Source organism: Hippopotamus amphibius, chromosome 1, assembly GCF_030028045.1.
Source record: "Hippopotamus amphibius kiboko isolate mHipAmp2 chromosome 1, mHipAmp2.hap2, whole genome shotgun sequence".
Taxonomy (NCBI): Eukaryota; Metazoa; Chordata; class Mammalia; order Artiodactyla; family Hippopotamidae; genus Hippopotamus; species Hippopotamus amphibius.
Window position 1 is genome coordinate 15,816,343 of NC_080186.1, and position 27,894 is coordinate 15,844,236.

The following is a 27,894-nucleotide window of genomic DNA, read 5'->3' on the forward strand; positions in this document are numbered from 1 at the left end:
AATATCTAGCCAGGAAACTTTACCCAGCCCCAACAGGGGCTGGGGCAGGGGGAGGGGGTCAGGGCAGGCTTCCTGAGAGTGCCAGATGGTAAAGTTGAGTTAATCAGGTAAAGGGAGGAGAGGAGGATGAGGAGGCCTGTGCAGGCTGTGCAAAGGCCCTGTGGCATGTTGCAGGAGCAGAAGGAAAACCCGAGTGGCCAGAACATAAGGACTTGAGTCTTTTTCTTGTAGGAAATACTGAAGGTTTTAAGCAGGAGAGTCATTGTTTGAATCTACCTACCCAATTCCTTCAAGACCTCCTGAGCCCCTCCGACAAGATTTCTGTCTGGTTCATCATTCAGTACCAGCGGAAGGTATGGCTGGCAAACAAAAGCAAAGCAGGCAAACCGGACAAAGACCTTGCCTTTCAAAGGAAAGCTGTACTAGACAATCTGAAGAAATGCATTTTATTTGTTTCAAGTCCACACAGTAAGGAGAGCTGGGCTACCCAGGTGGCACTGGTTGGAACAGAGAAAACTGTGGTCTATAATTAAGACATTGAGGTGTCTGCACACGTGGGTCAAAAACCTTGCCCTATTTGTACCATGTGATCCATAAAAGCTGTGTGAAAGAATGTAAAGGTCCTTTGGGAACATTCCTGACACCTTGTCCACACAGATAACTTGTGCAACAAAATCCCTCTCTCATAGAGGTAAGACCAGTTACAGGTGTTCTTAAATGTGTGAGACTCCAGTGCTGTAATCCTGGGCCCCATATCACTAAATCCCTCTCCTTGCCAGGGAAATATGAGGCTGGGGCCTCCCACGAGGGACCAGGACTTTGCCCAGGGAGGAGATGGGTTCTGGTAGGAAAGGCCGTAAAATGAGTCTGGGTCTCCACTCACATTCAGTATAAAATCAGTGCCGTGGTTCCAGTGAAAAGAGCCCCCAAAGGACAGCTTCCTCCTAAACCTTGTGACAAGAGTGACAAAGACCCAGCCAAGGCCATTTCCTGAGCTGGAGGTTGGACGCTGGGAACACCAGGCCTGAACTTCTGAGGCTCCCCCCTTCTTTTTATTCCATTGGGGCTGCCCTCTTCCTTCCAGCAGTGAGAAGTCTGTTGCTTTCAAGGCACTGAGCAGTCACACCCCATCCCCAGGTCAGGGAAAGGGCAGCGCCCAGACTCATGACTAGGCCTCTGCCTCAGCAATAAAGTTCATCCAAAGTGAACTTGCTCCCTAACTGAATTTGGTAGATTCATGTCTGTTTGTCAAGTTTACTTATAAAGGGGGATACCCAGATCTGTCAATCACCACAGGGCCACTGCCTGAGACTAGCATCATTTCCCTGGATGGACCCCCACTGCCCGCTGAAGCCAAGTGCCCTCTGGCAGGGCCCACATCAGTTCCACCTTTGGATGGTTCCTCCCAGACACCCATCCCCAAGGGGGCTGGCCTGGTGAAGTGGCCCCTGACAGATGCCCATTAAGGGAAATGCCACCATTGGGGGGGCCTCCCAGGCAGCCACCAAACCCAGTCTGGCCTGCAGGATAAGTGGAGCAGGACCCTGGTCACCCCTCTAAGCCTGCAGCTCACTGCTGGCCCCTCCCAGGCAAATGGCCAAAGGAAGTGAGCCTGGAGGGTAGGGATGTACAAGAGGGGATGAGACTGGGACGTCCCTTCCAAGTAAGCAGGAATCACAACTCTGATTTTGAGTGGAGATAGACCAGCCTTCCTAATCTGAAGGTTCACTGAGATTCTCTGTCCTGTTGGCCCATTCACGTCCCTTTCTGTGCACAGGTGTCCACCTGGGCTTTGGGTGGCACAGCTCTTTGTCCATCCTGCCCTTTCTGCACCCTCTTAACCCCCACTCTTCAGAACTCAAGGGAAGACTCCTTTAACTTCAAAGGACATGGGAAACAGGCCTGTCAGCCTGGATGTGGCCCCCAAGCTCCACCACGTCATCCCTGTTTCTCTCACGGAGAGGGTGGCTCGCCCCCATGCCTTTGCTCAAAGTGAGAACTCACTCCTGCCTCCCCAAACACCTCTCCCTCACGTGGCTGGCTGCCTTGGTCAGGAGCTCTCTGGAGATGCCCAGTCAGGGCCCCAAGGTCTGGCCTCCTTAGGAGAGGGCGCCACCTCCGTTGGAACAAACCTCCCTGTCTACCTTGGAAAGCTCCCCGCCTAGGAGTAAGGTGAAGCCCAGAGAAGACAAGCATCAAAGTCACCCAGCAAGTTCTTGGAAGCCTGGAGCTCTGCCCGCCTCTCTGGCAACCCTGACGGGCCCATGTGCTGTGAGAAGCCACTGGCAATCCCCAATGTCAGGGCTCCCCACACAGGCAGGGAAGTGATGGAAGACTGGCCCAAGGGGCAGTGACTGGATGGAACTGGTGCCCAGCGGGGGGGAAGAAGGGCAGAGCAGAGTGGCCTGCTGAGGCCCAGAAGCCAGGGTGAGGCGAGGCCTGTTAGCATAAGGCCTGGCCTCCTAGCCCAGGCCCTGCAGTTCTGCCTCGGATTTGGCATGGCCAAGGGGCCGGAGTGTCCGGGGAGGCCTGCCCTCGGGCCCGCTGTCCTGCTCCTCGTAGCCAGGGTTCAGGCGGCCCATGTCGAGGGAGCAGAAGAGGCTGCGCTCCATCCCGGCGTGGTGCTCCACCAGGGCCTCCAGGCTGGGGAACTCAGCTGGCAGGTGCTGGGGGTGGGGAGAGGGGAAGGGACTTCAGCTCCAGCTCCCCCTTCCAAACGGCCCACACGGACACCAACTGCCCCCTCACACAGGATCCTGCCCCAAGAGGGAGGAGGAAATTCGAGCCCAGAGAGGACACTGTCCTGCTCATAGCAGAACCACACGCCGTTCCCTCTCTTCCTCTCCTCCCAGTCTGGACGGGACTGGGGCACTCAGCGTGGAAGTAAGGCCGCACACTTAAAAAGCCCCACCTGCCCACCCCAGTCCCTGGAAGCTTGTGATCAGGCCAAGACGCCAGACCTAGACACTTGGAGGCTGTGTGAGCTTACACAAGCCTCTACCTTCTCTGAGTCAGTTTCCTCCTCTGCTAAAAGATGAGTTAGGGTGTGGGAAAGAACGAGGTTTAAAAGCTGGGATTTCTGTAAAAATGTGAGGCATGACCCTAGCCCAAGACGCTACTAGAGGTACCCTTCTCTGGTGAGAGGGGCCTTAGGGTGGAGCCAGAAGAGTAGAGGTGGAGCCAATAGGCCAGTGGGGGTGGGGCCAGAAGAGCCAATGACCAAAGAGCTGGATGGAGAGTTACATAAGGGGTGGGGCCAGAGCGAGCCAATGGGGGACTCGGATGAGGGTGAGGCGGGCTCAGGATCTCAGTGGTTAGAAAAGGGCGGGGCTTGCGGGCGAGAGGCGGGGCCAGGAGCACTCTTACCTCCACGCAATAGCGGCCCAGGTGGTTCCGGAAGACCTGGTGGGGCACCACGCCGCACTGTGTCCTCACCGACAGGCACCACTGGCCACTGGCGCCGGGCTCAGACCACAGCAAGAAGGCCCCAAGCACGTCTCTCCGCAGCAGGGCGAGGGCACTGGGCCTGGGAGGGCAGAGAGGAGGCTGAAGGCGGGCCCCCTCGCTTGAACCCAGCCTCAGCTTGCTTAAGGGTATAGCAGCATGGGAAAAACAGTGCCTGCCCGAGTAGGCCCTCAACGAAAGGAAGATTTTAGGCTTCCTTTCTAAAAGGTTTCCAAGGGGACTGTAATTGTTGACAACTTCAAGACCCAATCGAGAGTTTTAAAGAGCTGGCATTTAGGGAGCTGCCCCTGTGACAGGCCAGGCCCAGAAGGCTTTACCTGAATAATCTTATTTGATCCTCTCCACAGCCCTGCGATGAAGGTCCTTTTATTATCTCCACTTTACATTTGAGAAAACTGAGGCCCGGGGTGGAGAAGCCCCTGGCCTGAGGTCCGGTGGTCAGGAGCCCTCCGGCCGAGTTCAGGGTCCTAGGGGAGCCACAGCCTATTTCTCTGTCCCCCGCAAAGGGCTGGGCACCTCTCTTACCTGGAGATGCCAGCAAAGGCCCAGATGTTCTCCGTCAGGCTGCCCTCGCTCTCCACCAGGCATGAAGAGCCCCCAGGGCCCCGGGGCCAGGCCTCCCACGCGGCAGGAACTATGGAGACCATCCAAGGGTCGGAGGGAGAGAGGTTGTCCCCTCCCGCGCCCAGCACCCCACCCCCACGGACCTCATCACCCCCATGTTTGTCTCATCTCCTCCCGCTCCCGGCCCAATCTGCGCACATCCTGCTTCCCCGAAGACACAGGCACACCCCCACGCACACCCGTTCGGCAGTTAAAGCACACACCGGCAGCTACGCAATCACCTCTGCAAGGCCCTGGGCACGCGGCCCCGACGCACCCTCCCTGGCACGGACACGCGGCCTCAGCACCCACCGGCGCGGCATCTACCGTCACAGCCCCGCGGACACGGACGCTCACTTGCCCTGCCACTCACAGGCCTCCCGAGCCGACAGCTGCAGCTGCGTCTCGTAGGTGCAGGCGCGGTAGGCCCCGGAGCGGATCACCTTGCTGCGGATGGCCTTCTTGCGCACCAGCGTGGGCGAGCAGTACGGGTTCCCCAGACGCGCGTGGCGGGCGCCCCCACGGCTTTCTGACTCCGGCAGCTCCTTCTATGGCACCAAGAGGACCCCGCAGGGGAGGCCAGGCTCAGGCCCAGCCATAGCCCCTCCCACGGAAGTCCAGCGCTTCCGTGCTGCCCCCCCAAACCCTCTCCCTGTTCCCTTGTCCACTGCCCGCTCCCTGGCTGGGGGGCTGCGTACCCCGCTGCCCCCAGGCCCCTCTGCTGGCAGCCGCCGGAAGGAGACCAGCGCGTTAACGTTCTGTGAGAGCTGATCACGGCCGAAGGGTTCCCGTACTAGGCCAGGGGGGCCCCCAGGGCTGGACAGGGGCTTCAGAGGCACATCCCCTACAGGTCCTGGACAGGGCTCAGGCTGTGCCCGCTTCTCGGGGTGCTGCAAGAGGTAAGCGAGCTGGAAGGAGCGGCAGAGCAGCAGGTGCAGGATCTGGACCTAGGGAGGGAGAGGGGGGCTGGCTCAGCTGGGGGAGGTTTCCTAGGGGACTCCCGGGGCATCAACCCACTCACCAGGGGAGCATGCAGCCCCTGGGCTTGGGATGCTCTTCCTTATTCTTCCTGGGAAAACTACTTATCCCTCAAAACCTCATCACCATGCAGCCTCCCCTACCAGCCTCCTTTATTCATTTAACAGGTACCGAGCATCCACCTTGTTCCAGGCATCATGCTTGGAGCTGGGACTACATGGGCTAAATGCACTCCTACCCCTAGGTTTACTAACCCCACCCTGTGCACTGTACCCTCTTAGAGGAGTGGCTAAGAGCCCAGGCCCTGAAGTCACAGAACCTGGGATCCAGTCCTGGCTCTGTCACTGAGGAGCTGCTGGGTGACCCTGGGTACAGCATGGCATCTCTGTGCCTGAGTTTCCTCATCCCCACCTCCCTGTGCCCCTCGCATGATATGGACCATAGAAACCGCCCCGCAGAGGCCCAGCACTCTGGGGCCTGCATATTCCATCCACCACACACATCATCCAGCCCCAACACGTTGGAACCGTGAGTTCCAGAAGATCAAGGGCCGTGTCTCAGCCACCTGTCACTCCAGTAGCCCGCACAGGGCTTGCCATACAGGGTTTGATGGCAAATGCTTGCTGCACGGAACCAAGCCCAGCCTCTGCTGGCCAAACGATTGGCTGCCAAGTCTCCACGGTTCACAGCAGTCACACTGGTTTTGACTTTCGGGACCTATCTGCCCACCCTCTCTCCCCATGGGGCCAAGCACCAGAACAGTTCAAGAGCCGAACCCAGCCTCTGCTCTCAAAGAATTCCAGTGACTGTAGTTAGGGACAGACCAATGACAGAGTGCAGTTCATGTCACAGGATTGCAGAAGGGGCGGGAGGGGGGGCAGTCGGGAGGATTCAAGGTGGGATCCACAGACGCACGGGCTGAGCCTCAAAGGGCAAGTTGGGGGACTTCCCTGGTGGTCCAGTGGTAAAGCCGCCTTCCAATGCAGGGAACATGGGTTCGATCCCTGGTCGGGGAACTAAGATCCCACATGCAACTAAGCCTGCACACCTCAATTAGAGAGCCCACGGGCCGCACACTAGAGCCCACGCACTCTGGAGCCCTGGCACCACAACTAGAGAGAAGCCCACGTGCCGCAGCCAAGAGCCCACCGGCAGCAACGATAGATCCTGCGTGCTGCAATTAACACCTGAGGCTGCCAAAAATAAATACCTAAAACAAACATTTTTTTTTTTAAATAAAGGGCAAGTTGGAATTTGCCAGGATGAGAAGGGGAAGGGGATGCAGGCAGAGATAACAGCAAGCCAAAGGCCTGGCAGTGTGACCCTCTGATCTTGAAGGGCACAGCCTGGTCCCCACCTCCAAGCCCGGAGAATGCTGAGGCCACGGACTCGCTTTGGGGGGGTCCTCAGAGGGCAGAGCCACAGGAGGAGCCAGGGTGGCGAGGGGTGCATGCCTGGGGGCGGGGCAGGCCAGCTTGGCTGAGTCGTCCACGGCCTCGGTCCCTGGAACCCCCACTGATGCCCAGCACACCGGTCCCCACCGCAGCCCCCGTGCTGGGCCCCCTGCCCTGGGCCCCAGGTACCTCTCCAGGCTGGCTGCCCACAAAGAGGTGGCAGAAGAGCTTGCTGGCCGGGCTCCAGGGGTTTCGGGCCATGAAGGCAAACTGGCAGTCAGCCGGGCACCAGGTGGAGTAGAGTATGCGCCTCAGGGCGTGGGCCATCAGGAGCACCTGGGGAGGCAGCGGGCACGCCGGCCTCCATCAGACCCACCACGTGGCCTGCAGCTGCCAGCCCCGCGTTGTGCCAGCCCCGCGGGCCCCACACACTAGCTGGCAGGCCTCCCGGGTCTGCTCTCCAGCCTGTGTACCCAGCTTTGGGCCCTCCCAGCTCCTGGGGTGAAGAACTCTGCCCTCCTTCCAGGCCTGTGCAAACCACGCTTCCCACGGGAACCCTCATCCTTCACAGGGACCCTGGGCTCAGGTCCCTTGCTCCCTACTGCCGACCCGCTGGTTGGGGTGGTCATGCTAAGCTATGCAGCCGAGGGGCAGAGTGTTCACGGCCGGCAGGGTCACGGGGACAGGCAGTGGTGGCCAGCTCTGGGCTTGCACGCCTGGTCTCTGGAGTCAGGTGACCGGGGTTCAAATCCTGGCTCTGCCACTCACTCTCCGGGTGACCTGGGCAGGTGAGTGCAGCTCTCTGAGTCCTCGTTGTGACGAGTGTTAAGGCGGGATAGGACCCCTCTGATGGGGCTGTTGGTGGCAGGCAGCGAGGCCTTGTGCAAGGGGCACAGGCCCTGATCCCCGGGGCCCCGCAATGCATAGCTCTGGACACATGTGCACCACAGTCTTAGGTGAGTGGCGCCGGAGTCGTGGGTCGCACAGTCTGGCACACAGTTAGTGTTCATCGAACACTGGTTTGCACCAAGAGGAGGATGAGTGACCAAGCAGGGGCTCCAACTGGCCCCCAGCCCGCCTGGCCCTGTCCCACAGCCACGAGAGGCTGGCCACAGCCCGCTGGCCGAGCCTGGGGACCTGCAAGAACCTCATGGGGCTGGATGGTCCTGATGCGCAGGCAAGGAGGCGGCCCCCAGAGATCTTGGAGGGCTGGGGGCGGGGAGTGAGATGGAGGAGAAACTTGTCCGCGCTTGCCACGGAGGAAGCGCCCTCGGAGAGAGGACGTCCAAAGGCCCAGAGCAGGCTGGGAAGCCGGGGAGGCTGGAGGGGCAGCGCAGGGCTGGGTGCAGGCGAGTGCATCCCAAGGAGTAGGACACCCGTCCGGTCCTCACCTGCACCCACACGGGCTCCTACCTCACCCTCCCCGCTGTAGATCTTGAGGCCCTGAAGGCTGAATTTCAGGATGACGGCCCGGCGTCGGGGACAGTCCTGGGTGGGAGAGAGTGGGTGGGGGGCAGACATTAGCTCCCAGGCCCTGCCCTGCCCAGCCCAGCCTCCATACTAGTCCCCACAGGCAAGTCAGCCAACGCCACCCCAGCTTCCCGGGGACTGAGCCCTGAACAGTGAGCCCCCAGGAGCCGGGGAAGTGTGGATGATGACTCCTGGGAGACCCATCCCTGGGCCATGTTATGACCACCCCCCATCTTCCCCCTGTGGCTTCCATCTGTGGGGCGCAGGTCACGACTGCCCAAGGAAGGGGGCCCTGGGGCATAAGGGACGTGGCTCCAGGAGCCCGGGTGTGGTCCCAATGCGCCCACCTCTCAGAATGGCTTTGGTCCTGCCCCTCCCTGGCCTCACTTGCTCCATCTCTCTGAATGGGGGGGTGGGATGGATCAGAGGGTCTCAGGGGCCATTCCCAGCCCAAAACTCCAAGGCTGTGATCCCCATCAGGGAAGCGCCCTCCCCAGCCCTCAGCCCCCTACCTTCAGTGCCCACAGCTGTTGCTGCACCAGCCACACGCTCTCCTGGGTGTCCAGGTCGTCCACGGGGAAGGAGCCCACATACTGCTTGGGGGCAGGGTGGGAGATGGGTGGGCGGCAGGGGAGTCAGGCCCATGGCTCCTGATCCCCGTCCTCCAAGTTACCCTCCACACACACACTGCTCTGTCGGGTAGGCTGTGGACAGGGACAGAGCGCGTCCTCGGACTCCAGGCTCTGCTACTCTCCCTGGAGAAGCCACTCATCCCCTCTGCAGCCCCATCGCCTCCCCTGCGCACACACGCTCCAGAGCTGGGGCCACCGAAACAGGCCCATTACCCATGGCTCCTCCCCACCCTCAGGGCCCGCCACCCAGTCACGGCCCACCGGAGCCCACCCCGTGGGGATGGCCCCACCCACCTGGGCAAACTTGGTGATGCACCTGGGCCGGTGAGGGGCAGGGCCGCAGTCAGAGGCCCTCCGGCCCCCCGCCCAGGCCTTCTGCATGGCCCCCAGGGTGCCCGGCTTCACGCTCTGCAGGAGAGAAAGCTGCAAAGGGCAGGGGAGGAAGACGGGTGCCCAAGGCTGGTTCCCGGCCTCAGAGCGCCCCTCAGAGGCCGCCAAGCTCTTGCAGCCAACAAACCCTGCCTGAGCACTTGCTGTGTGCCTGGCAGCGTCCTGGACACTGGGACACAGGGGACACACGGCCCTGAACAAGATGACCAGCTCCCTGCCCGCCCTCATGGAGCCGACATTCTTGTGCGGGAGAAGGACACTGAACAATAAGTAAGATATGGAATATGCTAGATGGTGATAAAGCGGAGAGGAGCAAACAAAGGGCAGCTGGGGGCTGACCATAGGCGAGAAGGCCTTGCTGAGGAGTGAGGTTCAGGAAGGAGCTGGAGGAAGGGGTGCGGACATGTGTAACCCGCTTGTGCAAAGTGCCAGGGGAGGCGGGCAGCCTGGGAAGGGACCGCCCAAGAGGAGGGCTGTGACAGCGGCGAGAACAGAGTCTGCGAAGCCACGGAGGAGCGAAGGCAGCTGGGGCCCTGAGGTAGCACTTACCAGAGCAGCAGCCGGGTTGGCATCAGCCTAAATGTCACACTGGGGAATCCAGGCTCTGCCCTGCGGGCAGTGGGCAGCAGGCAGCCACAGCGGGTTCCAGGGCAGGCGCTCTGGAGGCCACGGGCGCAGGGGGAACTGGATGGCCAAGGCTGTGGCACGGGGCCCTGGCTCCTTCCACCCAGCCTGACTCCAGCCCCTGCCAGAAGCCCCCACTCCAACCAGACTGTATACTGATGCTGAGTCAGGGGGCAGGGAGGATGGACAATGGCCCCAGGGGTGCTGAGGAGCCCTGCCCCAGCCCACGCCAGGCACTGGTCTTTCCTGGGGTCCCTCTCCCAGATCCACCAGTGGAGGAGAGGAGGAAAGCTGCCTTCTAGACTGTCCTCAAGGGTGAGGGGAGGGCTTCCTCCCCATTAGAGCTCAGAGCACAGCTGGTGCTCAATGAATGTGGAATAAACGCATCACGAAACAGAATGGCTGACTGCCTCTGCCTAGGTCCCAGGGACTCAGCTCCCTCAGGCTTCCCCAGGGCTAACTTAGACCCCTTCCTCCGTCTTCCAACCTGGTGGGCTCTGTCTCACCAGGCTACTTGTAATCACTGCACTTGGGACCAGAGAGACCCGGGTCCAAATCCTGTGTGACTTTGGGCAAGCTGCCTCCCCTCTCTGAGCCTCCATTTCCTCGTCCCCAAACCTGGGATAACGTGAGGCATTGATGAGAATTGAATGGAGGCATAAAACCCAGCACGATGCCTGCCAGGCTCGGAGCTGTGATCAACAAGTACGGTCTCATGGGAGATAGGGGACCCCAAAACCTGCTGTTCAGGCGGGAGCTTCGGAGGACAATGAGGCCTGATCACTTTCAGTGCCTTCCCTGCACCAGGCCACACCTGAGAGGAGCTCACCCAGTCCAGGAGCGGAGGCCTGCCTAGGGGCCATGATTCCTGTCAGAAGAAAGCAGGGATGAGACAGGGCTCTGGGCAGGAAATGGGTGTGTCCTGGGTGTGCTCTAGCACCTTGCAGGAGTCCTGGAGAAAGAGGGTTCGGGTGCTTTGGAGCTGACTCAGCGCCAAGAGCCCAGGAACAGTGCCAGCCTCAGCCTGCCCTTGACCTTCAGCTCCAGGCTCAGGCCAGGTAGGGGCACCGGCATCAATCGACCAGGTCCGGAGAGAGGCCAGTAAGGGCAGAGCTAGCAAACAAAGGCTGCCCAGTCCCCTTGAAGACTTCCTGGTTCTGCCCTCCAGCTTTTCTGGGCCCTCACACTTCTCCACTTTATGATCCTAATTATTTTTCACATCACGCCCACTACCTACTGTCATTTTACGTTGAAATACAGCAAAGTTAGGTGTGTAACTGGCACAAAACCTACATGGCCCTGGTTCCAGGTATGGAGATGGGGCTTCCAGGGAGCTCGTCTTTCAACTTCATAATCACATCCTGGGCTGGGTTGCCCAGTATGCATGGTTGGTGGGTGGGTGGGGAAGACAGAGAAGGCATAGACCAAAAACCAAACGGGGCACAAGGGAGAGAGGGAAGGAACACAGGATGAAAAGGCAGCCAACAGAAGTGGGAACAGAGGAGTGGGAAGAAAGACAGAAAAAGAGATAAAAGAGAGATGGGAGGAGAGAGAGATGGGGAGCACATTTCACACGCTGCCTGTGCTGCTGACACAGCCCCTCAGATGCTAAGAGTGTAAGATGAAAAGCTGCCATAAGGGTTAGCGCGCACACACAGGCCAGCCAGCTGCGTCCAAGGCTGCGCACAACCTCCTCCCTCCAGATCCACAGCTGCAGCTTTCTTGGGGACATCCCAGGGTGCAGGCTGTGGGGGTGTGGGTGGGGAGGCCAGGCCACTGGCCCTCTTATGGCTCCCACCTCACTCCCATCATCTGATCTTTCCCCCATCCCCAGAAAACTAGAAGTCTCTGCCTCCCAAGCCTGAGGGGTGCAGTGCACTTCAGCCCCAGGCCTCAAGTTGGGGGCTGCCCAGGGGACCAGGGAGGGTACAGGCTCACTCTAACCCTGGAAACAGACCCGCTTACCTGTTCCAGGCACCTACACCCACTTATCCTTTTGGATCAAACCTGCTTCTCTGAGGTTTTGCACAGGAGCCTGGCTCTGGGCTAGAACCCTCCTAAGGGGACACATTTGGAATGAGGCTGGGACCTTCTCTTGCTCCTCTGAGGTTTTCCAGGTGGCCTTGCTTAGGGACAGGGAACTGGATGGGTTGACTACCTCGAGGGTCAGGGACAGAGGCCCTCTGCCGTGCTGCACTGTGGCTGAATGGGGTCATAAGGAGGGCCCACCTTCCAGCATCGTGGGAGACCACTCAGCTTGCAGACTCTGTGCTCAGCAAACGGTGGCTCAGGAGGTGAAGTCACCTGCCCAAAGTCACACAGCAGAAGGGGAGCTAGGCAGCAAGCCCAGGTCTCTGGGGCTCTTTCCCCCAGGCCATGGCAGCGCCCTCCCCCAAGGAAGCAGGGTGTCCGCCTTTGGAGTTTGGTGGGTCCCAGCCTATCCAGGGGCAGGTGAGGTGAGAAAGCAGTGGCCACGGCCCAGAACACCTCAGGTGCTGGTGGATCTGATCAGCAAAACAGCTGCTTTCTCTCTCTGACTGCCTCCCGGACCAGATGGTCTGGGGCTGCCAGAGCCACTCCAGTCACCTGCCTCACCTCCACTGCCTCTGGCTCAGCTGCACAGAACAGCTTCCCTGCCCCCCGGTACAACCCCTGCTGCCACCCCTACCTGCCCAGGGCCACAGGGTGGGACAGACTAAACCATGCAGCCTAGGGTCAAGATCAACCTTGCAATCTTGGGGTCCCACAAGGTTGGCTGATGTAACCAACAAGTTACAACCTCTCAGCTTCCATTTCCTCAACCATAAAGTGGGGATAATAATGGCAGCTGCGTCCTGGAGCTGCTCACCTATCTGTTCCTTCTGAGAATATTTCCAAGCGTTACGTGCCAGGTGAACAAAACAAAGTCCCAGCGCTCACGGAGCATCCAAGCTGGGTTGCCGGGACGGTACTGGAAGTCGACATTTCAGGGGGCTTAAGTGACTTGGAGGAACATACAGCAGGATGAAGAGGATACGAGATGTGTGTGCGCGTGTGGAGGGCGGGGGGAGCAGGTGCTATCAAATGCAGGATGGTCTCACCATACAGACGACATAAAGCGGAAAGTGCTGTTTTCAGGATTAAGTGCGGCCGAAACCACATACCCGGCAAGCGCCCAGGCGGTACAGAGCGCTCCACAGCGTGGGTCATTATTCCTGCTATTACTGTAATCCCTGGGGAGCGCTGCCAGGGCTTTCCGCTGAGAGTCCCCGGCCGGCCCGGGGCAGAGAAAGTCCTCGGACCGACGGAGGGGCGAGCGAGGCAGGACGTTAGCGGAGGGGCGGTGGAGGTGATGCATGGTGATGGTGGAGATGATGGATGATAACAGCGATGGAGGGAGGGGACAGAGGTGCTTCTTCTCATCCGAGACCCTCCCCCATCTCCGCGCCTTAGGACCGAGCCCCGCTCCCGCCGATCCGCCAGTTCCAGCCCCCGCCCGGCTCCCCCGCGTTCACTCACCGCAGCCGCCGTGCCTCGAGTCGCGTAGCAGCAGCTCGGCGCTGAGACCCCCGCACAGCCCCGCGCTTCTCCACCGCCCGCCCGGGTACCCGCCCCGCCCCGCCTCTGCCGCCCCTCTCCTCGCGCCCCCCCTCCCTGCGCGCACCCCACGTGGCCGCGGGAGTCAGCGCCTCTCTCCGCCCGGCGGCTGCGCTCGGCCCTCTCCCACCCAATCGGCGCCCGCGGAGCCGCTCCGCTCGGCCGCGCCGTCCAATCAGCGGCCGCGAGGGGTCCCGGCACCGCCCCCGCCGTCTCGAGCCCCGGCGCCCCGCCTTAAAGGAAAGGAGGGGCAGCTTCGAAGCCCCGAGGGCGCCTCTTCCCGGGAGGGGGTCCTGAGTGCCCCGCGTCTCGCCGACGGTTCCCTCTTCCTGGAGAGTCTCGTCCTCCCGCCCCCGGGCTAGCTCCTCCTCCTCATCTCGGCGGCGACTGCGGCAGCTACTCCTCCGAGAAGCCTTCCCTGACCGCCAGTGAGTCCTCCACCTCCTGAAGAGCCCTCGCCACTCCTGCCGGTCATCCTCCTCCTCTTCTTACAGTGCGGGAGGCCTCGGTCAGAAGGGCCTCCATCCCCAGAGCGCAGGACAGCCTGGCCCACAGTAGGCGTTCAGGGACTCTCGTCTTGATGGGAGAATGGATGCGCTCAGGACCCGACCTCTCGGGAACCCAGCCAGTCTCACCCTTCCTCCCCTCGGCCCCAGAGGGGTGGGGGGGTCTGGCGCATTCCTTTCCTCGTCCTCTGCCTACCGACCGTTCTGGCCTTTCTTGCAAGAGAGGTAACTGAGCCTGCCCGGCCCGCGCCGAGGAATCTCAGCACGAACGTATCCCTGCACGTGGCCGTGACACTGTCCTCCGGGTTACACGGAAATCCACTGAGATGGGGGAAACTGGTGAGCAAATCCAGCCCAGGGTGTCAGCCACAGCTTTGAGCTGGAGAGCGCTTTTGTTCCCAAAGGGCCCAGAACCTCGTAGGTGCCAAAAAATAAACAGGAAGCCTGATTCAGCCCGGCCTTTGGCGTGTATTACACCTGAATTCTGCAGAGGAAACACCAGCATTGCCACACGGCAGGAAAGCAGGGACACAGGCACAGCAAAGGCTGCACCTGGCAGGTGGGCACCCTCACAGAGGTGGGTGGGCACAGCAGAGGTCTGAGGGCTTCAGGGGAGTTGGGGAAGCGGCACGCGTGAGCCATGCTGGCCTGCTGGGCATTACTTTGTTCTCCCCAGAGCGCCCGGATGCCCTTCCGAGAGGCAGCGGTGAGGTGTAATGCTTAGAGGCTTGATCCCAAATCCGGGCACTTCCTCTGACTCGATGTGGGACCTTGGGCAAGCACCTTAATCACTTTAAACCTCCAGCGCCGCATCTGGAAGTGTTGCTAACACCTGACTCATAGGGACGTGAGGATGCCCATGAGTTAATGTGGGCAGAGTTCTCTGCACAGTACCTGACCGCGGTGAGTGCTCAGAGGATCTTAGCTGCTGTTAGACTTTGCTGTTACTCTTGAGTTTCTTTTATACATGATTGAACGGCAAGTGTTTGCTGAGTTCACATGCCAAGTGCTCTGGAAAACCCTTCCCCGAGGCCACGTGACAACCTCGAGTCCATTGATGAGAAAGTTCGAGTTGATTTACAACTTGGTCCTGCTTTCTGAAAATCCCAATTTATGAAACTCACGGTACACAAAGGATGAAGGGTTAGCGCTTAGGAGCTTCCTTTAAAAGCATGTGAATTTTAAATAGAGGACCTGCCAATTACTAGACCACAGTCCCCATTTTGAGAGTCTTCAGAGAAAACAACACTCACCACAACAGCAGTCACTACTGGCTCGAATGAGTTCCCGAGGCACACAATTCATCCCGATGCCTATAGTTTAAAAAATAGTGACAGGAATTTGTTTCAGGTCAAAATGAAAAAAGACCAAGGAATTAAATTCAGAAGGTCAAACCGTTAAAACCAGAGGGAGATTTTTGCCTTCTAAATCTTTCTCAGGAGAAGGGGATGGAAGGTAAAGGTCTGAGTGGCAGGCACTGTGCTAGGTCACCAGGATACAGAGATTTACAACACAACACCACAAAAACCAGACCTGGGAAGATACATGTGTGGAAAATGTGTGTGACATTGACTCCTGACTTGGTGACCACCAAGGATCCTCTTCTTTGTGGTCTCCACCCCCACTCAGGAATACAGCATTTCAAAACCAAATGCATTTATACATTTGAAGTTCATTCCTTCATTTTTATGTGTGTACCAGAGTAATGCAACTGCCCATCTGAGCTATTCCCTCAGGTTACCAAATTCAGTGGACCTAATTCCACCAAAAGCACAGAAACTGAGCTTCTTCCATGCATGTAGCCTTAGTAAAGGTACAACAGATGTACAAGCTCAGAAGTTTGCACCAAGGGAAAAAAACTTCAGCGGGTGTCAGCCATCTCCTGGGTGAGCCAAGCTAGTTCCACTCAGGGCTGCAGCATGAAATGGTCACCACCGCCTCACTGTCTGCCCCATGTATCTCATCCTACATTCAAGACAGCACAGCTCTTGGGAGCCATCAGGTATAGAACCTCAACCACTGGATTAATGACTCACTTTTGCAGGAGACCAGAAAAATCTCTATTAAGCAGGGGAGGGAACGACAGGGCGAGCTAGGGTGGTGGGGTTGTGATCCCTGAACATGTGAGGGCACACGGCCCTGTCGTGGCATTTCCTGATGAGTCAGTGCCAATGACTAAACCACACAGGTGTGAGCTTGCTATCACAACCTTCCCTTCTCACTAAAAATCCCAGAATCTGGTACTGGATGATGAATGTGAGTGGGAAGTAACATCACATCATCTCTAAGCCTGTCTCCAACAAGAGGACTGAAACTGGAGCCAAGACGGTGAGCTTGGAACAGGACTCAGCACTGCATCTTGTACACATCTGGCTTTTACAGCACACGTTTCCATCTGTTTCCTCAGTAACACCTTCCCATGTTGGTAGCTACTTTCAACCTTGAGCACCATGCTTTCCCTTCTCTCAGGTGTGTCCTAATGGCTAACCCTGCAACTTACCCCCCTCTCCCCAACATCTTGCATACCCCCTCAAGCAAGTGACCTAGGACAGAACTTTTTAAAAAAAATTCTAAGATGTGTTATGGGCCAAATTGTGTCCTTTCTCCTCAAATTAATATGCTGAAATCCTAACACCTAGTACCTCAGAGCATGACCGTATTTAGAGATGGGTTTGTAAAAAGGTAATTACATCAAAATGAGGTCATTAGGACGGGCACTGTGTCCTTGTAAGAAGAGGAAATTTGGACACAGACGCACACAGAGGGAAGATGATGTGCCAGCAGGGAGAAGACAGCCAACCACAAGTCAAGGAGAGCGGCCTGGAGCAGGTCCTTCCCTCTGCCCTCGGAAGTCACTAACCCTGCTGACACCTTGACCTTGGTGACAAGGTATTGATCTTGTCACCTTGGTCTCAGTCCTAGACTCCAGAACTGAGAAAGTAGATTGCTGTTGTTCAAGCGACCTGGTCTGTGGTATTTTGTTATGGGCCAAGTAGACTAATACAGTAATTAAAATGTTTGCTTTTCACTCATTCACAAAGCAGACCAGACCACAACATTCTATGGCCAGATTCTCTCTCTCCGGTGTTTTCTGGGTGGCAGGAACTGCGGAGGTTACAGGATCAGAGAAATGTTAGTTATCTCATCTAGTTCGACTCTCTCCCATTTGAGAGAGTTGAACTAGAGAGAACCAGAAGGTTACGTGGATTGCCTGAGGTTGCACCCTTCAGGGGCACAGACTACAGGCACCTCCACCCACCCTCTCAGTCATGGTTAGGGCGGCGCTTCCAGTGTTTTTAGAGGAGAGCGAATGGGCACTCCCTGGGGATCACCTGGTAGAGCCTCAGTTCTGCCGCTACTTTATTTCTAGGAAATCTTGTTTTATCTTAGTGACTATTGTGGCCTTTGCACTTCCTTCCACTTGTTCTGATATTACCATTAACATAAAGCACTCCCCCTGATACTCTGGAATAAAACGAGTGCCACAGAAATAGGTATTTAATCTTGTTGCTACCTGTACCCTCTGTGAGAAGCAGGGTAACAAGGAATCGTTCCTAGTAACTTTCCAACCAAAAAGTACAGGTCTAAAGAGGACCCCTCCCCAAGAAACACTTGTTAGAGACTTTGTTGTCAGAGAAAAATAAAATAGGAGTCTAGAGATGCATTTCAGAAAGTAAAGAATGGCAGGTAATATCAGATACTATCCAAAATAACGTCGACATCGAACACATAAGCTGGTAATAATATTTAACGGAGATTTTTAAAAAGATCACACACCTAGTAGCTGCAGTTCTCTGCAGCCCTGCTCTTCATCCGCAGCCAGCTAAGGCCTCAGGTTTGGCCCAGGTGGCAGCCGACGGCTGCCTAGGCCTCTGGTGACCCCGGCCTAGAAGGAACTCACATCTCTTGTCCACCTGGCTGTTCTATACTGCTCCCTGGCATTTGTAACTCAAAGCTGTTTCTTTTTCTAGCTCATCTTTTAACAACTAAGCTCCCAGTGGTTTAAATTTTGCTGAGTGAAAAAAAAAAAGAATCTATTAACCACTGCCCATTAATCTTATGGTATGTCCCTCTTGTGAGTTGTTGCCAGACATCTTGCTACCTGCTAAGGAAGGGTGGCGGCAAGGTGATTGGTCAAGTCAGCGAAGCCTCGGTTTGTGTAACTCCATCCCTCATTACATGTTTACCTGGGGGAAAGTCAGCAAATTTTGCTTCTGAAAATTGGGGATAATTTCACATACTTTTGATAATGTATTTGTGAGGATTTGAGATAGTGTGACTGAAGTGTCTAATAATAGGAGACTACAATGAATGGTAGCTTAAACAACACTGAACTCTTGTGAAACTGGATGTTCTCATTTATTTAAAATAAAAATCAGTCTTTCCTACAACTCTAAAATGCCTTAGTAACCTTGGTGAACATGTGATACTTGATAATTTCACATCCCCTTTATTTTACAGATGAGGAAATCAAGGCTCAGGGAGCTTGTCTTGGTGAAGGTCATACACCTATAAGTGATACAGCCCTCAAAGACCACTGTGCAAGACCACAGCTAAGGATGTTATTAGTATGCTGGGCTGAGTGATACACTCTAACCAGGAGTCAATCCCAATTTGGAATTCATGAAAATGTCTTATTCTACATACTATACCAGCAAATTTAAGTTATGCAAACAACATAAGCACTGACATGAGAAGAATTTCATCAGAGCAGAAATTCTTAAACAGTAAAATGGATAAGCAAGGATGTTGTGTAAGTCTGGGTTTTAGAAAAAAGAATATCTGTTGGAATTGAGTGAACAAAGCACACAGAGATAGCAGGAGAGACCGGATGCTCTTTCAGAATCAAGAGCAAGGATTTCTAACATTTCAGTTCATGATTACTAAGCCAATATCAGGTCTAAAAAATTCAGCTGTCAGACAATCCCCACTCTGTAATTTCTTCCTGTAGGCCTCATAAAGTTCACAGTTTATGAGGAGTAAGAGTGCTGCTCACTTAACATAAAAGTTCTGATAGAAGCTGTGGCTCCTGGAGGAAAAGTTCTCACAAGCATCCTGTGAACTCAAAGCACTTGCCTCGAGTAAGTGAACTGTAAGGAAACCAGAAAGCGTCCTATGGCTAGGATTTGAGACTGACCAAGTACCTGCAGTGTCCTAAAAGAAAAACAAACAAAAAAACCACCTCAGGGTGGCCTAGCTCACATTTCACAGTAAGCCAAGATCTAATTTTAATAGTTCCTTACCAAACTTCTTAAAAGTCACACTGACTCCTATTAGCGAATTTAATAATTTAATCTCATTTCCAAAGTCTCTGAACGCTTAACTCCTTTCTTTTCCATGAATAGAACATAGAGTCACTGGGCTGTAACATAAGGGGAGAATTCAGAAACTTGAAACTCTGTGCTTGAGTTTTCCCTTCTGTAAAATGGGAATTATAAACAATGACCATCTCATAGGGGTGCTAGGGTTAAAGGAGGTTAATATGTGTACAGAGCCTGACATGTAGAAAAAAATTCAATTAGTGTTAGCTATTATTGTCACTATTATTATTTAAGTAATAAGTCAAACTAATAACTATACTTTGTCAAATACAGTCAAGGCACCATAGAGAAAGGCCTCTTTGCTAATAAGCAAAGATTTAATAGCAAATGGTGTTAATTACACATTTATATTCAACATCAAGAGAAACAGTTGCAATTTTTGAGGAAAACTTGGGAAGGTAACTTTAGAAACTTCCTTTGACATATCAGCTGTTGACAAACAAATTAGAAACAGTTAAAACTAAGCTAGGGACTTCCCTGGTGGCGCAGTGGTTGAGAATCTGCCTGCCAATGCAGGGGACACAGGTTCGATCCCTGGTCTGGGAAGATCCCACATGCTGTGGAGCAACTGAGCCTGTGTGCCACAACTACTGAGCCCATGTGCTGCAACTACTGAAACCCACGAGCCTAGAGCCTGTGCTTCACAACATGAGACGCCCACGCACAATGAAGAGTAGCTTCTGCTTGCTGCAACTACAGAAAGCCCGTGTGCAGCAATGAAGACCCAATGCAGCCAATAAATAAATAATTAAAAAAACAAAGAAAAGCAGTATCATAAAACACAGAAACCAGCCAAAATCCTCCCACTCTTGATTCCAGAAGAGTAGAGAATTCTTAGCACAGGTACCTAACAACTGTACTATTAAGAACTATTACCTGCTAAATAGCATAACAGAAAATTAGAATTACTTTCTAGAATTAGGTCTCTAGGGTTTATCAATCCTTTTGTGGTGCTGTATTTTTTTTCTAGTCCAAGGACATACCGGAACATTAAACATGAAAAACTGAGATTTATGATCTTCAAAACAAGGACCTTAATAAAATACAAAATAATTTAAAAAAATTTCTTATGCATTAAATAATCAGGTTCAATGTATTTAGAAATATTTATCATCCATATAAAAATTCAAAAAGCAAATAAACTGGAGCTTGTATTTAAAAAGGAAAATGGATGGCGGCTGGCATAAGGAGTAGAAAAGACTCAGAGTGAGTACAACAGTTACGGCTACTTCCGAGGATGTACTAGAAACTTTTAAATATAAGCTACAGTTCAGCAGCTTTTAAAATTTCATGTTTATTCATATTTTTCAAAATATATGTACATAAAAAAAGGAAGATTTACAACAGGAAAGATTGCCTTACATGCAACACAAATTCCAATAAACTCATGATGGGATCACACATGATCATGGATCTAATTCAAGCCAATCTTCTCAAGTCCAATTCCCAGCCAGACTTTAGGCTGCAGGCAGGATCCCAGGAGACAATGCAAATGGAATGAATTAAACAAACATCTTTCGCCTCTGGCAGCACTGAAGGGGCCAGAAGATGTACACCAAAAAGCTTAAGACAACTAAAATGTCAAGTGCCACAGGGAGGATAAATGATGACCAGAAATCAATACTTCTTAGAAAGCTAGTACTATTTAACACAACTGCACAATACTAAAACAAATACAAACGAGAAAGGGTCAGGTAGTCGGGCTTCATTTGTTTTTTTCTTTTCTCTGTTTAAATAACTCAAAAAGGAAGCCACTTGCTTGTTATCAAAAGTGCTGTGGAAAGAACGGAGGGGAAAAAAACCCATAGATAAATCTGGAATCTAGTTTGTTTTAGCAAATTGTATGTTTTTCCACTCAACATCTCCACGTTAACAATGGTGTGACACGCCAACTTTTCCTTATAAAAAAGGCAAAGAGGAAGTGACAACTCATGCTCCAAATATTAAAAAATATATTTAAACATTTATCAAGAAGATTTTATATGTTTTGATTTTTGGTAATGCAGGTGACACCAGAAATCACAAATTCAGTATCTTCCTATATTTCCCCTTCAGTCAAAAACCAAGTGGCAGAGAGATCTTGTGCTTGCTTTGTTGTTGAGGGAATGCAATGCCCAGGGGCCAATAGAAAAATACCTGGAAACTGACCAATGTGAAAGGTGGCCCAAAGGAGTCGTGCATCTTCAGAATCTAATGAGATCATAATGCTTCTGGCCTATTCCCAAAGCTAAGACATCCCTGTGTTTACAGTTGGAGAGAAAGGGTTAGTGGAGTGGTTTTATAAATAAGATTAGTTATTACAGCTATAACTGAAGTCTCCAGGCAGGAGGTTTTACGACTCAGTCAGCGCTATACCGCCTCCTTTTTACTTTCAGCACCTGACCAGCATCCTGTTCCTGATGCTTTCTAGCAAATATAAAAATCTTTGCAACTGTTTAGATAAAACTGGAAGGGGGGGGGAAGCTGATCATAAAAAAAGAAAGAAGGCTGGAGTGGAGGGAGAAAAAAGGACAAATATAGGTTATACAGTTCAAGAAAGTTCAGAATTATTGCAGAAATTAAAATGACTGGGCCGGGGGGGGGGGGGGGGGGGGGGCAGGCACCAAGAGCAGCACCTAAAGCTAACAAATGGCTAAATTCGTTTATTTATATTCCCTCCCCACAATGTTCATAAGGGAGGAAAAAACTGTAATTTTAAAAGCATCAAAACTAAAACAAATGCACGCTGACCTTAGAAAATAAGATTTTGAATTTCATCATGATACCCTTTTTTCCTATAAAATTTACTTTTTTGCTTTGAAAGATTTCTTCATGGTGGATTTGCCCTTGCCAGGCAATTTCACTTCCTTTCTCACACTGGCTGCCGGCTTCTTTGAAGAGCTAGCACTAGGTTTCTTGATGACTGAGGGTGAGGGTCTGGCTTTCTTGGCAGGAGTTTTGGCCTTAGGAGGGGCTTTCTTGGGCAGGGGCCTAGCTTTCCCTCGCTGGGCAGCTGGGACTCTAGGTGCAGGCTTGGACCCTCTCTGCTTCATGGATGCAGCCTTCCCTGAAGACTTGGCTGGGGTTTTCTTCTGCAACCTGTGAGAACCAAAGAGCAAAGGCAATCACTTAGTACTTGAGAGATTCACTTCACCAGGATGACCAGATACTTTGTGAAAAAAAGAAACAGCACAGTAGAAGTCACCTATTTTAAGAAGCGGAAATGTGGGTTATTACTTTTTGCCTAAAGGCTTTACTAAAATTGTAGAAAATTTCAACCAACTCCTGGAAGTCTACACGTAATTCCGTTTTTTCCTAGAAAAATACGGAATTATTTTTTGTCAAATAACCAAACTACACACACACACACACAGAGTTTTGACCACAGAGCAATTACATATTCAGTGTTTCACAAGTTTAGAGCCTCTAAATTCTCAAGAAGACAAGTTCACACAAAAAATTTGAGAAGGATCCTGAGTTGTTAACACACTTTTCACAGCCTCTCCCATTACTGCCATTTTCAGCTCTAAGAAGGCTTTTCCACACATCCCCACCTTCTCTTAGGTGGTGGCTCTTCATCCTCAGAGTCTTCCTCTGATGACTCATCTTCATCTTCATCCTCATCTTTAGAATCATCTGGCTCTTTCTTTGGAAACAGAACTCCTGGGCTATTAAGCAAAAAAAAAAAAAAAAAAGGTAAAGAGAAGTCCCATCAAGACAAGGAAAAGAATGTGAACCTACATATGCTCTTCCCAGGCATTACCCACTTCCTCCCACCCTCCCCAATTATGTCCAATTAGGTTACAAATAGCAGTTTACAACTTAACCTATTTTGAACACACATGTGAAATTATGACAAATCTGTAAAAGTCCCAGACCATACCTCATTCCCTTCCTCCCTCCATTTATAAAACTGACACTTAATCACTTATTTAGTAAACAATTATTTAAGCTCCCGATATGTGTTTGGCACTGTACCAGCCACTGAATATACAGTAGTCAATGGTCTCTAAGGCAGTGAATAGTCTACACAGCAGTACATATTTTCTGCCCTCATGACACTGGCAAAAGGCCTCAAAGCATCATAAAGCCTGAATTTCTTCAAACGTTTCGAGAAATTGAGCAAGGATCTTCTAAATTTTCTTTGTCCTTAATGGTAGAATACTTGATCCTACTGATTAATAAGTCCTCAAATTATAACACTGTATGTGCATGACTTTAAGAATTATATTTAAAGTTAAACGTTTGAAAAATTCAAATAATACACAGTCAACCAAGTAACACTTATGTTTATGCACAAAGAACAATAATAAGAAAGCTCCACTATACTCCTGCTGAAATAGGTTTCAGAGGTAAATGTCCTGGCACTTTATTAGAAATGAAAGGAGAAGAAGGTGAAAGCACAGGTGCGCAGAAAAATGCTTGGTCCATAGGAGGTGCTCAATACATTTTTTTGGTTCAATGAATAAATAAGGCATGTATAAGAGACAAGTTTTCAAATAAATATCCTTGTCTCTATAGTATGAAGAAGGCAGATTAGGATTCTTAGAAGTAGCCAATGCTCTCCCTACTTGGTGCTGGACAATTAAAACATATATAATCCTCTAATAATCTTCCTGTCATGATCATGTACTTTATTCTTTATAAGAAGGAATGAACATCTAAATGACTGGCCCAGGATCTCAAAGAATTCATCACTTGATTTCAGGAACACTTGGCTAACAATAAACTCTAGCAGGATAGCCCAAATCCCCCTGTTCTTAAATGAAAACCTTCTGCTCTAAAACAATACCACCTTAAGCAGTCTTTATTTTCAAGTATATTCAGCTCTGTGTAACAGTAATAAGGGCAAAATAAATTAAGCCAAACCTGTAATCTGGAGTCAGATTTTAAATCTGCAACAACCAACACTTCACATTACAGGGTAGATGCTCACCTGGGGTAATAGGGAAAACAGAGCTGGAAGGTGCCACTGAATCCTTTACCAGAGATCTGTTCCATCCACCCATTCTTTTCACATCTCTGCAGGGTTTTCTTCAGCAAATGCACTGGAAAATAAATTCAGAAATGAAGAAAGTACTTATTTATTCAGATTTTGTAATTCCCTCAACCATAATCACTTATACATCAATTTATTGTCCTGTCATGTGCTAAGTGAATCCTCTGTGGTCACAGGGATTATTAACTAATTCACTAAGTTATTTATTAAGTGCTCATAAATTTGGCAAGAGTTAAATTATAATGGCACAAAGACTTTAGAGGCCATTGTGTCAAATTCCTCACTGCACATAAAGTGGAACAGTAGCCCAGAGTGGCTAGTGACTTGCCCTATAATTGCGCATAAATGGTTAATAGCCAACTTAAAACTCAATCTCTCATTTCTATTCATTCAAACATCTATTGAGTGCCTATAAGTACTGATGCGCATTTAGGAGAATATCTATAAAGATAAAACCAATTTCTCAGGAATCAGCAAACAGTAACAAAACAGTATCATGGCTCCTAAAGGCCTCACTGGTTCTCATCTTTCATACAAAAAACACATAAAAAATATATTTTATAGTGATTCAGTGTCCAAATAAATAGCTGTCACAATTATTAGTGATACTGAAATGGTTAATAACCAAATTCATCTTCTCGTACAACACTTGGTCAAAAGAGAAAATCACAGAATAGTTTACAGGGTCAACACACACAATTAAACACAGTAAATATCTTAAGTGAGGAAAGAGGAAAAACAGTCATACATATAGCCAATATTTTATAATAATTTTAAATGGAGTATAACTCATAAAAATATTAAGTCACTATGTTGTATACCCAAAACTAATATAACATTGCAAGTCAACTGTACTTCGATAAAAAGTCACACACACAATTTTCAAAGTACATAAAGAGAACAATGAGAAAGCACTCCTTCATAACATTAAAAAATACATATTGCATATGTTAAAAGTCAATATTAACACTTCAAAATTAGCTTTTCATTTAAAACAATATATTCTAGCTTGCATTTTCTGTTACTTAATTTTCATATTCCTCACCCTACAGCACTGTCACTCTCACAGTTCACTGAGAAAACAAACACTCCTACTAATCCACACGTGATAATGCTGCTAAGGCAAGGCTTCTAACCTCAAACCACCACCTGACAGGGTAAATATACTTTGCTGGAAAAAAGTATTTTCTGTTTAGGGCTTAAGTCAATAAGAAATAACCCAAGTAGTAAGTATTTTAAAACAATGGCTTCATTTCAGGGTGACACTAGATGTTTTGGTAAACTCTCAGAAGTAGGTAAAAAAGATACTAGAGAGGAGTTTCGATCCTAGAAATTTATCTCTATTATAATAAAAATAAATATCAGAAAAATCTTTATAGCAAAGTAAAATCAAATTTTGATGCTCAGCAGACACTGTAAATTAAAAATAAGTCTTGATTATGTTTGTCTTTTTGTAAATAATAAATAAATTTGTAAAGTTGTCCCCTTTTGGTTTTCAGTCAGTAGTTAGTGCTCCAACATTAAAAGCATGATCTCTAGGGATCCTTTCACAAGATAATCCCTGGGATCCCTGTTAAAGGTACTCAACTCTGAGTCTTACTTTGATAGTTAGAATTGGTCCCTGGGTGGTTCTCCAGGACATACTTCTTCAGAGCAGTGGTGGAGCAGGTCTTCGGCTCATTCATGGCAGCAATGGCAGACAAGATTGCATATTCCATCAGGCTTCCACCAAGCAGGGGTTTCTCCCCTGATTTCTTCAGCTGTTTTCCAAGGAGGAAGAGAAAAGCATCAAGACAACACTCTCCCAAAGCAGGTCAAGACAAGACTCCTCTGCACCAGGTGGGTCGGAGTTCCTGCATTAGCACAGATATGTTTTACAATAAATTGTCAGGTTAGGGACTTTCTCTTCCCACTCATCAGGTATTCAACCTAAACTGAGGAGTCCCAACCCTCCTAAAGATATTTTCTCCTTTTATCCACCCCTCCATCCAAATGAAAATAGCAAAAGCCAACCTATCCCAAAGAGACTGACAACTTTACTCCAATAAGGAGGTTAACTTGTTATTCCCCCAATAAATTAACACTTTTGAGAGTACTTCCTTATTCCTGAATCTGAAAAATGGAGTATTTATAAAAATAATAAATAGCCTTTTTAATCCTGTAAGGAAAACAGCAAAGGAAAAGTTTGCTAAGTATTTAGGGTATCATACAACAGAAAACTATATAGCATATTTCAAGGACAAAAGGCTGCGGAACAAAGGTGAGCACCAATAAGCAAAAAGGTTAAAGGACAAACTGAGGTATGGTCTACAATAGCGATTCTCAAAAGAAAGGTCCACAAACCCCTTGGGGTTCTTGAGACTTCTTCAGAGGATCTGCAACATTAAAACTATTTTCACAATAATACTAAGATGTGATTTGCCTTTTTCACTGTGCTAACATTTGCACTGATGGTGGAAGAACAATGATGGATAAAACCACTGCTACCTTACTATAAATTAAGGTGGAGGCACAGAAATGCACCAGTAGTTATGGCACTCTTTAGTGCTATACACTTATGGTTAAAAAACAAACAAACAAACAAACAAACATCCCACCAGTTTCAATTAGGAATGTCCTTGATATAAAAATGATTTTATTAAATCTCAACCCCAATGCATGGCTTTTTGATACTCTGATGGGGCAAAATGAAAAGGATGTATAAAGCATGTCAGCTGCATCTGGAGGGATGGTGGTAGCCTCAAGGAAAAGCACCTAGTAATTGAGTTTTGAGTTGAACTAGCTGCATTTTTCATGGAACACCCTTTTTATTTGAAGGAACAATCAACAGATAAACTATGGTTATTCAGACTTGGGTACTGGGTAGACATTTTCTTGAAAATGAATTAAGTGAGCCTGTCAGTTCAAGGAAAACAACTAACAGTATCTGTTGCCAATGACAAACTCAACATTTCAAGAGAAAATGTAAATTGTGGAAAACCTGTGTCTACCATCATGAGCACAATAATTTCCCAATACGTAAATGTTGTTCTGATGAGATCAGTGGGTGATGTTAATATGATCTTTGTTATTGTTTGATGAAGTGTGCCAGTATTTTAAAAACTGCCTAATTCAGTGAATTACTATTCTTCAAATGACCATGTGATAGAACTATGGTTCAAAGATGTATTCAAAGTTCAAGACAGACCAAAGGATTTTAAGGTAACAGAGTACAAAGAGTTCACTGATACAGTTTCAGGTTCCACATGGCAACTTCAATGTACTTTAAGGAATACCACAAAATCAATTAATGTAATATACCATATTAAAAGAATAAAGGACAAAACCCATATGATCATCTCAAGAGTTTCAGAAAAAGCACCTGACAAATCCAACAGCCATTCATTATTAACTTCCAACAAACTAGTAATTCAAGAGAACTTTCTCAATCTGATAACAGGCATCTATGGAAAACCCACAGCTTTTAATGGTAAAGGAATGAATGTTTTCCCTTTAAGGTGGGTAATAAGACAAAGATATCTACTCTCATCTATCCAGTGCAATCAGGCATGGAGGGGGATAAAAAAAGACATCCAGATTGGAAAGGAAGAAGTAAAACGTTATATTTGCAGATGACATTATCCTGTATGTAGAAAATTCTAGGGAATCCATCCCCAAATCCCAAGGAACCCACAGAAGAACTCTAGAATAAGTGAATGAGTTCAGCAGATCATAGGATACAAGATCAGTAGACAAACCAACTCTATATAGGCTGGCAATGAGCAATGTGAAACGAAAATAAGAAAATTCCATTCACAATAGCATGGAAAAAGAATAAAATATTTAGGAATAAATTTAACAAAAGAAATGTAAGACCTGTACACTGAAAACTACAAAACTGCTGAGAGAAGTTAAAGATTTAAATAAAAGTCACTGTCCATGGAGGAGGGAAAACTCAACATTGTAAAGACAGTGATT

General features: G+C 50.2%; 2 protein-coding genes across 13 annotated transcripts in view; both read right to left on the minus strand.

Annotated features, from left to right (window-relative positions):
* Nucleotides 1-466: 466 nt before the first annotated feature.
* SH2D5 (SH2 domain containing 5) lies at nt 467-9,678 on the minus strand. 4 transcript variants are annotated; one of them, XM_057696666.1, is made up of 10 exons: nt 9,482-9,678; nt 8,837-8,950; nt 8,423-8,503; nt 7,854-7,928; nt 6,630-6,776; nt 4,767-5,015; nt 4,442-4,616; nt 3,991-4,099; nt 3,367-3,526; nt 467-2,666 (listed from the first exon to the last, which is right to left on the minus strand). In XM_057696666.1, exons 2-10 carry the CDS (start codon nt 8,921-8,923, stop codon nt 2,463-2,465), a joined length of 1,287 nt encoding a protein of 428 aa, XP_057552649.1. In that variant the 5' UTR covers nt 8,924-8,950; nt 9,482-9,678; the 3' UTR covers nt 467-2,462. The 4 variants fall into 4 exon arrangements, with proteins under 4 accessions (XP_057552649.1, XP_057552453.1, XP_057552552.1 ...); XM_057696470.1 differs by having other exon boundaries at nt 8,837-9,678; XM_057696569.1 differs by lacking the exon at nt 4,767-5,015 and having other exon boundaries at nt 8,837-9,678.
* Nucleotides 9,679-20,237: 10,559 nt separating this feature from the next.
* HP1BP3 (heterochromatin protein 1 binding protein 3) overlaps nt 20,238-27,894 on the minus strand; it is a 34,822-nt gene continuing 27,165 nt past the window's right edge. For all 9 annotated transcript variants that reach the window (XM_057698617.1, XM_057698593.1, XM_057698574.1 and 6 more), the window contains 4 exons: nt 25,538-25,697; nt 23,875-23,986; nt 22,493-22,606; nt 20,238-22,037 (listed from right to left, as the gene is read on the minus strand). In XM_057698617.1, the coding sequence (XP_057554600.1) occupies nt 21,743-22,037; nt 22,493-22,606; nt 23,875-23,986; nt 25,538-25,697 (681 nt within the window). In that variant the 3' untranslated portion in view covers nt 20,238-21,742. The remainder of the gene's footprint in view (nt 22,038-22,492; nt 22,607-23,874; nt 23,987-25,537; nt 25,698-27,894) is intronic.